At 53.6% G+C, this 13,257-nt stretch overlaps 2 protein-coding genes across 3 annotated transcripts in view; one reads left to right on the forward strand and one right to left on the reverse strand.

Moving 5' to 3' along the window:
- Nucleotides 1-1,112, reverse strand: part of Npw (neuropeptide W) — a 14,242-nt gene extending 13,130 nt beyond the window's left edge. Inside the window, exon 1 of the mRNA XM_021149526.1 lies at nt 965-1,112. Within this exon, the coding sequence (XP_021005185.1) occupies nt 965-1,112 (148 nt within the window). The remainder of the gene's footprint in view (nt 1-964) is intronic.
- Znf598 (zinc finger protein 598) lies at nt 1,046-12,705 on the forward strand. Of its 2 annotated transcripts, none has more exons than XM_021149508.1 (12): nt 1,046-1,326; nt 7,367-7,479; nt 7,869-7,998; nt 8,113-8,324; nt 8,496-8,713; nt 9,256-9,373; nt 9,711-9,898; nt 9,995-10,079; nt 10,183-10,949; nt 11,305-11,470; nt 11,568-11,718; nt 11,796-12,705. In XM_021149508.1, exons 1-12 carry the CDS (start codon nt 1,111-1,113, stop codon nt 12,147-12,149), a joined length of 2,718 nt encoding a protein of 905 aa, XP_021005167.1. In that variant the 5' UTR covers nt 1,046-1,110; the 3' UTR covers nt 12,150-12,705. The 2 variants fall into 2 exon arrangements, with proteins under 2 accessions (XP_021005167.1, XP_021005169.1); XM_021149510.1 differs by having other exon boundaries at nt 9,256-9,364.
- The last annotated feature ends 552 nt before the right edge of the window (nt 12,706-13,257 follow it).

Genomic DNA, 13,257 nt, shown 5'->3' on the forward strand with positions numbered 1-13,257 from the left:
AGAAAAAACCAGAGCAGAAAAAAAAAAAAAAAAAAAAAAAAAAAAAAAAAAGAAATCCAGAGACCGCCCAACAGCTGCAGACTTGAAGCCTCAGGTTCACTATATCCACTCAAGCACCTCTGGGTGCTTCCCTTTCCTACGTACTATGTCTGGCTGGATGTGTCTGTTTTACAACCAAGAAAACACAAGGTCCCTTCTCTAGTGGGATTGGGTGAGAATGGCTGGATGTCCTGATGTCAGAGGCTTATGATCCAAACACAAGAGAGGTGCAGGACTATAGAAAGGTTCCTAAAAAAGTTTGTCGGATTCATCATTACTAGTTTACTTAATTACTTATGTATATATTTTGTGCTGGGAATGGAACCTAGGCATGGTAGGCAAGTCTCTGCCACTAAGCTATGTTTCCAGGACATCCAGTAAAATTTGCATTTAAGATACAAACATACTACGTCCTTAGCTTAAGACTGATCGAGATGGCTCAGTGGTTAAGAGCGCCGACTGCTCTTCCGAAGGTCCTGAGTTCAAATCCCAGCAACCACATGGTGGCTCACAACCATCCGTAACGAAATCTAATGCCCTCTTCTGGAGTGTCTGAAGATAGCTACAGTGTACTAACATATAATAAATAAATAAAATCTTAAAAAAAAAAAAAAAAGACTGATCGAGCCGGGGCAGTGGTGGCGCACACCTTGAATCCCAGCACTCGGGAGGCAAAGGCAGGTGGATTTCTGAGTTCGAGGCCAGCCTGGTCTACAAAGTGAGTTCCAGAACAGCCAGGGCTACACAGAGAAACCCTGTCTCGAAAATCAAACAAACTACAGTTCGTGCTGTATCGGAAATGATGCTGGAAACAGTGTAGTTCCCCCTGCGTTTCCAGAGCTAGCTAGCGTTGGCGAAGGCGGAGAGACTCCGCATTTATATGACTGGGTTGAGCAGCAGTCGTGAGCGAATGGCAGCTTTGTACCACACCAGGCCCGGGCGGAAGTCGCAGTGCGCACTTCCGCCAGGCGGGCGGTTGCCTGAGGGCAGTGACGTCGACGGAAGGGGCGGGTCCGCCGGGAGCCAGGCCGCGCTGTGCCGCGCCGGCCGGGAGGGGGCCGGAGCCCGGCCATGGCGGCGGCGGCGGGCGCCGAGGGGCGGCGCGCGGCTCTGGAGGCAGTGGCAGCGCCGGAGCGGGGCGGCGGGAGCTGCGTGCTGTGCTGCGGTGACCTGGAGGCTACGGCGCTGGGCCGCTGCGATCACCCGGTGTGCTACCGGTGCTCTACCAAGATGCGGGTGCTGTGCGAGCAGCGCTACTGCGCCGTGTGCCGCGAGGAGCTGCGCCAGGTGCGCCAGCGGGGCGCGCGACGGGGCGCGGGGAGGGCGGACTCCTGATGGCTTTGCCTGCTCGGTGTCCGGCCGCGGCCTGGCCTCGCCCGCTCCCTCCGGAGGCCGGGTGGTCGGTCGGGGCGCCATGCGATCACCGGGCCTCCTGGGGCTGGGAGAAGCCAGAAGCGGCCGGGCCGGGGAAGGAGGAGCGATGCCTGTGGGAACTCTAAGCCTGGGGACTTTTCCCTATGACCTGGCAGCGGGAAGGGCAAGGTCAGGTCGAGAGCCCTCCTGTCTGTGAATCTTAATTTTTTCGGGATCGTCACTGAGGTGGAGCAGACAGCTAGGGGGGGGGGGACCTCCAGACACTGTCTATTCTGGAAGCTGACTGTTCTGGAAAAAAAGGGTTAAACTGGACATTTCCAGACTAGTTGGGCTTCTGGGCCCCACCGGTGATCCTTAGCTCCTGAGACAGCGTTTCCATTTGTAGAGTGGAGGTGATACCAGGACCTGATTCCTAGGTGCTTGGTGGTCTACAATTTTAGGAAGTTTTCCTCCTCGTTACTACTTCTAGCTTTGAGGTTTCCTTCCAGAGTGGTGGGAAGAGGATGTTTCTGGCTGTCTAGACTTGGAAATCCCGAAGGGGGTCAGAGGACTCCAGCAATGCCAGCCGTTGATGGGGAGTATTCAGCTGAACCTCCCTTGGTTTGCTGCCCGTAGAGATCTGTTTGCTTCCAGAATTGTGAAATTACCTTGGGTGGTTCATGGAAGGTTTTGGCTAATGGCTTCTGCCAGGGAATCACCCTTTGCTGTTCTTAGAAGTGATGCAGAGATAGAAATAATGTTTTATTTCTTTCTGACCTTTGTCTTTCTCGTTGAGATAGGGTCTCACTATGTAGTCCTGGCTGGCCTGGAATTTGTTATGTAGAACTGGTCTACCAGTATCTGCCTCCTGATTGCTAAGATTAAAGGCAGTGCACCACCATGTCCTGTATTTGAGACAGGGATTACTCTGTAGCTCTGGCGGTCCTGGAACTCATTCTCTAGACCAGACTGGCCTTGAAGTCACACAGATCCACCTGCCTCTACCTCCTGAGGGCTAGGTCATTCTCCACCATACCCAGCACCCAGTTTTTCTTTCTTGATATTTATGTCAAAAGACTCAGCTGGAATCTTGGAACATTCCCTAAGCATCTATGTCGTACTGGGGAAGAGGGACTAGAAGACCTCAGACATTAGTGTGGTGGAAGGAGCCTTACCCTACTGGATGAGAGCTGGGGCTCAGAAACATCTCTGGAAGCTTTTGGCTGGTGGCCTACTCAGGGTCTTGCTGGGTCTTTGCTGGCCAGTCATGCACATGCTGATGGGAAGGTCTGACACGGGTTTTGAGCACACATACCTGTAGCCTCCTTCTAGGAAGGGAGACATTTTGTAGGTCTTGGGAAGTGGGCTGACATGGTAGCTGTCCAGCTCAGCCTCACCGTTTATCCTGATTCCCTCCACTGGTAACCTAGCGCCTTCACCCTTATCCCTTAATGAGTCTTGCATTACCCTCTGAGTATGTCCTGTATTCATACCCAGAATTCCACAATGACTCTTAGTCCCTTCGTGTGACTAAAAATTAGGAAGGATGTTTGTTAAGATGCTATATAAAGCTGGATAGGGGTGGCACACACCTTTAATCCCAGCATTCTGAAGCACAGGCAGGCAGATCTCTGAGTTCATGGCCAAGCCTGGTCTACAGAATGAGTTTGGACAGAAACTCTGCCTTAAACAAAACAAATGTGTTGAAGGGCCAGTTTCCTTTGCTGTGACACCTTGTACAGGCTTCGGGTAGGGGGTGGTCTGGATGTAGTACAGAGACTGTACCAAGTTTGAAGCTGCTGGTCTGGTGAAGAGCCAGGGCAATGGGACTCTTCAGTGTGCAGCTTAGGTGGGCTGCCATCTGGTGTGAGGCTCCCGTGCTGGGTAGTGGAGAGGTCTGTGCTCAGTCTTTCTTTAGGCACTTCTTGTGTTCCTCTGGACACATCTCTCTAGAGCCATTTTCTCATCCTGTTGCTCTCCAGCTTGACGGGCCACACCCCCACCCACAAGCAGGAAGTGGGAGGGGAATGCAGAGGGCCTTCCCAGGGTTATTCCAAGGCCCAGGTCGGCAGGCTGGACCTGATGATGCAATAGCATTTTCTGTTGTGAATGCTTGTCTGTCATCTGGTCCCTCCCACTCTTCTTCCTTTTTCTGAGACAGTCTCACTATGTACACAGACTGGCCTGGAACTCTCAGGGATCCACCTGTTTCTGCCTCCTAAGGGCTGGGATTCCTGGCCTTTCTAAAAGCTCTCTGCTCCTGTCCCTATTGGGCTCCCACCATACCTGTTTCTAGCATCTGTGAGCACCTAACATTAGTGTTGTGCATAAACATACACACAGGAGTATATATGCATAAAATAATAATTCCTTTCTTAATTTAAAGATTGATTGATTGATTGATTGAGATGGGGTTTCTCTATGAAGCCCTGGCTGTTGTCAAATTCACTCTGTAGACCAGGCTGGTCTTGAACTCAGCAGAAATCCACTTGTCTTTGCCTCCAGTATGTTGGGATTAAAGGTGTGTGCCACCACATCCGGCTGATTAATTTTTCCTTTATGCATATGTATGCATGTTTTCCAGAAGATGATGTTGAATTCCCCTAGAACTGGAGTTGCAGATGGTTGTAAGCCTCTATGTAGGTAGTATGAACCAAACCCAGGTTCTCGGGGGAGAGAAGGAAGCACTCTTTACTGCTGAGCCATCTTTCCAGCCCCCTGTACACTTCGATGCATGATAGCTCACCTGTCTTATTGAGCACATGTTGGAGGTGAGGAGTAGCAAGGCCCTCTGGCAGACACCATCTGAGCGAGCTTCCTACCCTCTCAGTCTTCTCTGGAACTGGGTTGCAGAGTCTCCTACACAGTTAACTCAGAAGCACCCCTGCCTAACCTCTAGGTCGTGTGCTGCCTAGCCCATCCAGGGCTCCCCCAGGTAGCCCAGCCTCACACCCAGACTCGGCCTAAGCTTTTGTCTCAGACCGTGAGCCCTTCCCTAGGGTTCCTCAATAACTCCTTGGTTTTGTCCCCTTACAACCCAGGCAAATTATTGGCCCCACACTTCCATGTTCCTTTTTCCCCTCCTAGCCTCACAGGAATGTCTCCAGGAAGAGAGGGTCCTGCTGGTTAGACCCCTGCCTTACCCTCTGGGTACACTGGGGAGCCTCCTGGCTACTGTGCTCTTCCAGCACCTACCTAGGCAGTCCCGCTCTCCCTGCCTGAAGAGGCAGCTTTTTCTGCCTATCCCTCCAGGCCTACAAACTTCAGACCCAACATGCCTAGCCTTCCCCCTGTGCTGCCCATGGCTCCTTTCCTAAGCCTTGTCCTGTACTTCTTTTCCAATCTTGAGCCAGCCTGTGTCTTCCTTCCCTACTCTCAGCCTGACCCAGGTGTATATGCAGCTTAGACTGGTAGGCCTCTGTTTCTGCTTGGCAGATCTTCACCACACTCCCATTCAGACTTGGCTCAGTGGCCCCTTGACACTGCCTCTGCTCTGCAGTCAGATGGTCGTGTTTCTTGGTTCTCAGCCTCCGTGGCATAAGGTAAAGCAGGTTTGGTTCACCCGAACCCTCATCCCAGTGTCTGGTCACCAGCCAGGCTCTATAAAGAACTCTGCTTAGCTTCTGCTCTTCCTCCTTGCAGGATGTGTGTTGTCGCCCTGCCTCTCCTCTGGGCACAGCTGCCCTTAATCTCAGGCAGTTTCAAGAGATGTTTTGTAGGTAAACAACAAGCCAGCATGTTTAGGGCATGGATCATAAGACAAGAGGTGACACAGATGAACTCCCTACTCAGCATGCCCTGGCCCTGAGGTAGATGAACCTCTTCCGCGATAGCCTGAGATGCTACGCAGAATAGACCCAAGTGCACAGCTGAGAGAGGGCCCTGGAGTTAGTGGCAGTGACGGGGGCGTCCCTGGCACAGCTTCCTTTAGGGAAGGAAGTTGATCCTCCGCTACGTCTGTTAGGCTTAGATGCTTTTTGGCAGCTTCAGGGAGTTTCCTCGGACTGCTCTTGTGCCTGCCTTGGAGGAGCTAAGTTGGGTATGGCTGTGTCTGGTGCTGTGTGGCCCTGTAGTCTGCTTGTGCTCAGGAGTTTTCAGGCTTTGTGTCTTATCGGCACTCTGCCGGGTTCATGCCCCTGTGTTCCTTGTGGATCTAGGCTGGAGAGGAAAGCTTGGGGATGGCTAGAAAGCATAGCCGGGTGCGAGCAAAGAAACAGCATGGAGTTTAGGGGCTCCTGTCTATACTTGGGATCCAGAAAAAGAGTTTCCTGGGAAGAAAAAAGCTGCCCTATGGCGGGGCAGGATCGCCCATGGAAGGAATCCCAGCGGGGAGCCTTTATTGCTCTGCCTTTAGGGAGGGCGCCAGGAGCCTGGTGTAATGCATGTAATTTGGACACTTTGGAAGTAGGGGCAGGATTTTTGGTTTTTAAGACTAGGTTTCTCATAGCCGGGCGTGGTGGCGCACTCGGGAGGCAGAGGCAGGCGGATTTCTGAGTTGGAGGACAGCCTGGGCTACAAAGAGAAACCCTGTCTGGAAAAAAAAAAAAAAAAAAAAAACAACAAAAAAAAGAAGACTGGGTTTCTCTATGTAGTCCTAGCTGTCCTGGAACTTGTTACTAGGCTGGTCTCACAGACACTCGCCTGCCTGACTGTTTGTTTGTTTGGTTTTTTGGTTTTTGAGACAGGGTTTCTCTGTATAGCCCTGGCTGTCCTGGAACTCACTCTGTAGACCAGGCTGGCCTCAAACTCAGAAATCCGCCTGGCTGCCTGACCTTTTTAAGATCGAAAAAAACTAAATAAAGATGATGTTTGGGGTGCAGTTGTACTTGAGCTAGACAGAGCACAAGACAGGAAGTTCATCTTATTCAGCCTTACCAGGTAGGGTTTGTTAGGCCACTGCTGACCTGTTTCCATCCCTAACAGTGGTGTGCCTGAATCATGGAGCAGCCTCCTTTGTTAGAGGAGCAGATTGTGGTCCATGTGTGCCATTTCTAAGTATAATATGTCAAAGTGGAGCTGGACTCTCCCTCAGGTCCTTCATAGGACCAGCTTTAGTTATTTCATTGCTTGGGGCCCTGTGTGTGGATTGTAATTGTGAATGAGCCCATTTTCCCTGGTCACTCCTGAGTTACCTCAAACTCTTGTATATTTTGGTTCAAAATACCCTCCTGGGCTAAGCCTAGACCTAACTGGTGACCTTGGTGTGACCTTCCCTAAGGTAGGGATGTATTGGAAAGACCTCAGGACTGAGCTAGAGCATGTGATCAGGGCGAGATGTAGGCAGTAGCAAAGAGGCAGCTGGGCAAGGGCTTGAGTAGGAGAGATGTGAGAGTCACTGTGGAATTGGCACTGCAAGTCACCACCTGAGGAGCTTCATGGAGAGAAGAGGGAGCCTTGCGGGGTGCAGGGGAAGGCTTGGACGTCCAGATCCTGTCTCAGGGCACCCAGTGTGCTCCAAGCCTTGCCCTGGACCCTCTAGGCTCCTTCTTCTCTAGGGGCTGAAATATCTCTGTGGCTCATACCTGTGACCAGGTCCAGATACCAATCTTGTAGGAGCCCTTTTCTCCTGTGGCATCATGGACACATGCTAAGGTGGTCCAGGGTAGCCAGGAGTTGATGCATCTGACAGCTTCTAGGCACCATTTGCTATTTCTTTAGCTGCTGTCTAGAACACATGCCCTTCGGACCCACACCACTCTGTGAAAGTTGTTCTACACTGAGCTTCTCTGTGCAGCTTTAGGGTGTTGCTGTGGGTGACTACCAGGCCTACAGGAAGCATGACTGCCTCCTGGTGGAGAGCCCGGATATCACACCTGTTCTATAGTTCTTGTGGGTAACTTGGAATGAGAGGAGGCCTAGGCTGTCTGGGTTTCAGTGGCTGCTGCCAGCTTAGGGTTGTTGAGGGTGCCTCTTCTGCCTCTGCTTGGTCCTCGGTCATTCCACCCAGGTCTTGCTCACCGCTCTGTCTCTCCAGGTGGTCTTTGGGAAGAAACTCCCTGCTTTTGCCCTGATCCCCATCCATCAGCTCCAACACGAGAAGAAATATGACATCTATTTTGCAGATGGGAAGGTGTTTGCATTGTACAGGTGAGGGTTTTCAGCTGGAGGCTGTAGTCGCCCCCCTCACAACCAGGACTGGGGTGTACATACACAGTGCTGGTGACCTCTGTTCCCTCTCATGAGGTAGGGAGCTCCTGGCTCTCCACTGAGGTGGCGGTGGAAATGAGGGGGTTTGCTGTTTTAGCCTTTTGAGGGGCACAAGAATATGCAAACATTGTTAACTCAGGGTCTGTAAAAACCCAGGAAGAATATGATTATCATGGATCCTCTTGTCATGGCTGAGGGCTAAGACCACAGACTTGGACCCCAGACCTTGTGCATACAGTTGTTGTATTCCTGAGTTGGGGCCTGGCATGTGGCTCTGCTCTGGACAACACTTAGAGCCAACCACGTGGGTGGCTGTGGTTTCTCCCCAGGCAGCTGCTGCAGCATGAGTGCCCACGGTGCCCTCACCTGCCACCCTTCAGCCTCTTCGGGGACTTGGAGCAGCACATGCGCAAGCAGCATGAGCTCTTCTGCTGCAAGTTGTGCCTCAAGCACCTCAAGGTACCTGCACTGGGACCCAGAGACTGCCAGGCCCACAGAGCCTTAGGCTGCTCTAAATGGGCATGGGGGCCTCCAAGTGGCTATATGGCTCCTCCAGCCTCGTGTTCTCTGCAGATCTTCACCTATGAACGCAAGTGGTACTCACGCAAGGACCTGGCTCGACACCGTATGCAGGGTGACCCTGATGATACATCCCATCGGGGACATCCACTCTGTAAATTCTGTGACGAGCGCTACCTGGACAATGACGAGCTGCTCAAGCACCTGCGCCGAGACCACTACTTCTGCCACTTCTGTGACTCCGATGGGGCCCAGGACTACTATAGGTGGGCAGGGTGGGGGCTGCAGCTGCTGCAGGGAGTGGGGCCTGGAGGTATTATAGGTGGGCGGGGCTGGGCTGCTGCAGGGAGTGCCGTGGTGATTCTCTCCTAGGACTTTTCTGGGAGTTGTCTGGTTGTACAGTAGATGATCTGGCTTCTGCTGACTCTGTCTGCCAGTGACTATGCATACCTGCGTGAGCACTTCCGGGAGAAGCACTTCCTGTGTGAGGAGGGCCGCTGCAGCACTGAGCAGTTCACCCATGCCTTCCGCACCGAGATCGACCTCAAGGCTCATAAAACAGCTTGCCACAGCCGCAGCCGGGCCGAGGCACGCCAGAACCGGCAGATTGACCTTCAGTTTAGCTTTGCACCACGGCACTCACGCCGGAGTGAGGGTGAGCTAGGTGACCGTAGGCTCAGCCAGGCTTAGGTACTGGGGCCTTCTGTGAGTATCTGCTTCCCAGACTTCAGACCTAGGTCCCAGTTAGATTCCTTCTACCCAGCTGACACAGGAGGCACCCACCTGGCTATCTCCCACCATTCCTTGCTCCAAGCACCTGAGCCGAGTGCTAGCTGTGAGCTCCTTGCCCGCCCGCCCGCTCACCCTCCTCTCCGGTGCTTTGCATTTTGGGCTCTGGAGTCCTTGGGGTACTTCTTTGCCTCAGGAGACTACAGACACTCACTGAAGCCCATATATCCCATCTCCAAAGGTGGGGCTTAGGCTCCTGTCCTTATACCAATTGGGAACTGATTTTTAGAGGTTACAGCTGGTTTGAATTCTGCGGTGTCTGGGCCTATCCTTGTGGATCGTAATCTGTTGGGGGTGGAGAAGCCTCTGCCTTCCAGACAGGAGCACTGACCTCAGTGTGGTCTGGACAGCAGTTCTTTTGTCCTATTGGTTGACCCGGGAAAGTGACAGGCTATGTACTGACCACAGGAGTCGTCAGTGGTGAGGACTACGAGGAGGTGGACAGGTACAATCGCCAGGGCCGAGCTGGCCGGGCCAGCGGGCGTGGAGCCCAGCAGAACCGCCGGGGAAGCTGGAGGTACAAGAGGTGGGAGGATTTGCATGTCACTGACATTCTCCTGGCACCACCTCTCCATGGTGGCAGCCGCCAGCAGTCAAGCTGGGGATAGGCATGAGGTCAGTGGGCTCCAGCCCAGAGCTCCTGGGCTCCTGAGGGTGGCAACAGTGTTTGCCCAGCAAGTAGAATTTTCTTTCTTCTTTACCTCTTGCTAGCGAGAGACAACAGAATCTGGGGGGAGGAATGGCCGCGAGAGCAGAGCACAGTTGTGGCAGGAAGTACATGCAAAGCATGCATGTGCCCAGGCTGCAGGCTGAGCTCAGACACTGCCCATCTGAGGTCTTTCCTCACCTCTACTCCATCCCAGGGAAGAAGAAGACCGAGAAGTGGCTGCTGCTATCCGGGCCTCTGTGGCTGCTCAACAGCAAGAGGAGACTCAGAGGGTTGAGGACCGGGAGGAGGGTAGCAGGCCCAAGAAAGAGGAAGCTGCAGCCAGGGTGCCCGAGGAACCCCGTGGCCACCGGCGTCTGCCTCGGGCTCAGGGTGAAGGCTCAGGTAACTCAGTCCCACCTAATGGTAGCTCCTAGTCAATATCTCACCTTCCCCAAGCCTTCCATCACAGCCTTACCTGGACTCATCTTATGTCTGTAGGCTCCAAGGAAGCCTCAGCAAATGGTCCTGTAAGCCAAGAAGCCTTCCCAGCCACAGGCCCAGGCCCAGTGGTTGCCCTCTCAAAGTATGTGTGGGAACTGGGAAGGGGAGTGTGGTAGACAGGGCTAGATCTGGCCAAGGCCTGGTGATGGTGTAACTCTAACCAGTCCTTCCCTCCCTGGACCCAGTACCCTCCCACCACCCAGCCCTGAGCTCAAGGAGGAAGACTTCCCCAGTCTCTGTGCCTCCACCTCCTCCTGCTGCACAGCGGTTACCCCAGGCTCTGTAGGCTTGGCACTGGCTTATCCTGGTCCTCCCAGGGGCAAGAACACCTTCCAGGAAGAGGACTTTCCTGCCTTGGTTTCCTCCGCACCCAAGCCCAGCAGTGCCCCTTCCAGTCTCATCTCAGCTTGGAATAGCGGCTGCAGCAAGAAAGGGAACCTACCCACCCCAGGGTCCCAGGCTGTAGTTGGTGGCAGCCAGCCTACCCGGAAGGCAGGAAAGGGGAGCAGGGGTGGCAGAAAGGGTGGCCCAGCCCCAGTGGATGAGGAGGATAGCGGTGGCCTCACTGTGCAGGGGCTGCGGAGTGTGCCCACCACAGTGGCTGTGTCTTCTTTGCTGGCACCAGCCGCCAACCAGAGTTCAGCCAAGGTTGGCAAGAAGAAGAAGGTGGGCTCTGAGAAGCCTGGGGCCACATCATCCCCACTATTGCCCCCTGATCATACCCCAAAGCCCTCTGGGGCTGAGCAGGTCCTGGAAGCCCCTTTGAGCAAAGCTGAAGTGCCAGTAACCATCGTTGTCAATGGACATTCCGAAGGGTCAGCCCTGGTACGGAGTGCCCCAAAGGAACCTCCAGGGCTTCCAAGGCCCCTCGGTCCCCTCCCCTGCCCCATACCACAGGAGGACTTTCCAGCTCTCGGAGGCCCTTGTCCACCCAGGATGCCTCCTCCCCCAGGTATGTGTGCCTAATGCTGTGGGTTCCTTAGGCTTCGGAGAAGTGCTGGAGCCGTAGTGTCAGGCTGGAAGCCTGCACATGGTGGGCACGAAATGCCCACTTCTATTAGAGGAGACATCTATGCTGCTGAGTACAGTCTGGATGCAAGTGCCACCTTGAGCTGCCACAGTTAGCTACTTTATGGTACTTTGTACTGCTTAGGGCTCCCCAAAGTGGGCCCACGCACGACATAGAGCTCTGGCCCTGAGCCTGCTGTGAGGCTGGATGTGAATGGGCCCCAGCGGTTACTGGGGCTGGACATGCAGAATAACAAGGCTAGTTGGGATCACACTGAAGCTCTTCTGTCACCCTGCAGGCTTCAGCACTGTGGTACTCTTGAAGGGCACACCACCTCCACCCCCACCCCCACCCGGCCTGGTGCCTCCCATCAGCAAGCCACCCCCTGGCTTCTCTAGTCTCCTGCCCAGCTCCCACTCAGCCTGTGCTCCTAGTCCCACCACCACCACCACCACCACGAAAACGTAAGTGGGGTGGGCTGCCTGACCTTTTGCCACTGGGAGCCGGTGGGAGGGTGCAACCTAAGCCACCCTAAAGGCTCAAGCCTCCATCTGACCTCAGACCCCGGCTAGCACCCACACCACAAGCCTACTTAGTTCCTGAGAATTTCCGGGAGAGAAACCTGCAGCTTATCCAGTCTATCAAGGACTTTCTGCAAAGCGATGAGGCCTGCTTCAGCAAGTTTAAAAGCCATTCGGGGGAGTTCAGACAGGTGAGGGGGGAGTGGGTAGGAGGCTGGCCTCCCTTGCCCAGGGTGAAAATGACTGCCTGTGCTTCTCTGGGTGGCAGGGGATGATCTCTGCGGCTCAGTACTACAAGAGCTGCAGGGATCTGCTTGGAGAGAGCTTCCAGAAGATCTTCAGTGAGCTGCTGGCGCTCCTGCCAGACACAGCCAAACAGCAGGAGCTGCTGTCTGCACACACTGACTTCTGCAGTCGTGAGAAGCCTCCCAACTCCAGATCTAAGAAGAACAAGAAGAATGTGTGGCAGACCAGCACCCAACAGTTGGGCCTGGACTGCTGTGTGTGCCCCACCTGCCAGCAGGTACTGGCACACGGTGACGTCAGCAGCCACCAGGCACTGCACGCTGCCCGGGACGATGATTTCCCCTCCCTTCAAGCCATTGCCAGGATCATTACGTAGCTGCTGCTGGTGAGGGCAGGAGCTGACACACTCTAGCGCCTCCTTTCTCCTTCCTTCCTCTTCCCAGCTGCTTGGCAGCTAGGTAGGGCCCTGGGAAGGCCGAAGGTCAGGCCTCCTGGTTAGCCAGGCCTGCCAGGTGGACATCAGGAAAGGTCTACCCTGTGCACCATCACTCATAAGTTCTGTCCCGTGCTTGGCTGAGGGTCAGTCTTGGTTTGTGATCTTGTCATTTTGGAATGTGCCAGGGGAGGGAAAGGCTAGGATGCTGGGACCTGAGCTAGAGGCCTCAGTCGCCTGAAGAGAGTTCTCGTGAGGCAAGCCGATAGCCCCAGAGCTGACAGCTTCGGGTCCACTGGTGCTGGAGTCAGATGTCAAGTGTGTTGTGTAAACAATTGGCTGTTTCATAGAGAATGTTCCAGATTAAAAACAGACACAAAATTGTGCTACTTGAAGTTCAATCTTTTTACAAGACAAGTTAAATCTAAGATCTCAAATTGCCTCTGACATTTTATAAAAGACAGTTTATCTTCAAATAAATTTATTTTGCAGTACTGCACATAGCTGGTGTTCTGAGTCTCTGCCTCTGAGTGTGTCAGGAAGCCTGGGTACATACTAAATATATGCTATGGTGCAGGGTCTGCCCAGGAGGCCTAAAGGACTGACTTAGCTGCAGGGGTTTGTTCACAGGAAGCAGCCTTGCCTCAGATCCTACATGGGACCCTGCTTTCCCAGAACAGGCCTGGCTGTGCACGACCTGACAATTAAGTACCCAGGAAACTAACTGCCTTTCAAAAATGGGGGTACAGGGCCAGCAAAATGGCTCAGTGGGTAAAAGTACTTGCTGTTGCCCTTGACAACTCTAGTTTGATCTCTGGAACCCAGACAATGGAGAGCGAGAAGTGAATGCAACAGGTTGTCTCGTACCTAGACACACACTCATGCATGCATTCATACATGAGACAGGTTTCTACATAACTCTGGGTTTGATTTGGTTTTTTTTTTTTTTTTTAGGTTTTTGAGACAGGGTTTCTCTGTATAGCCCTGACTGACCTGGAGCTCACTCTGTAGACCAGGCTGGCCTTGAACTCAGAAATCCACCTGCCTCTGC

The sequence above is a fragment of the Mus caroli genome, chromosome 17 (assembly GCF_900094665.2).
Source record: "Mus caroli chromosome 17, CAROLI_EIJ_v1.1, whole genome shotgun sequence".
Classification (NCBI taxonomy): Eukaryota; Metazoa; Chordata; class Mammalia; order Rodentia; family Muridae; genus Mus; species Mus caroli.

Excerpts from the sequence above, each read along its gene's own strand:
- Znf598 (XM_021149508.1), top strand. The coding sequence starts at position 1,111 with ATGGCGGCGGCGGCGGGCGCCGAGGGGCGGCGCGCGGCTCTGGAGGCA. Across the intron at positions 7,480-7,868 it reads AAGGTGTTTGCATTGTACAG|GCAGCTGCTGCAGCATGAGT; the intron begins GTGAGGGTTTTC and ends GTTTCTCCCCAG. Across the intron at positions 8,714-9,255 it reads GCACTCACGCCGGAGTGAGG|GAGTCGTCAGTGGTGAGGAC; the intron begins GTGAGCTAGGTG and ends TACTGACCACAG.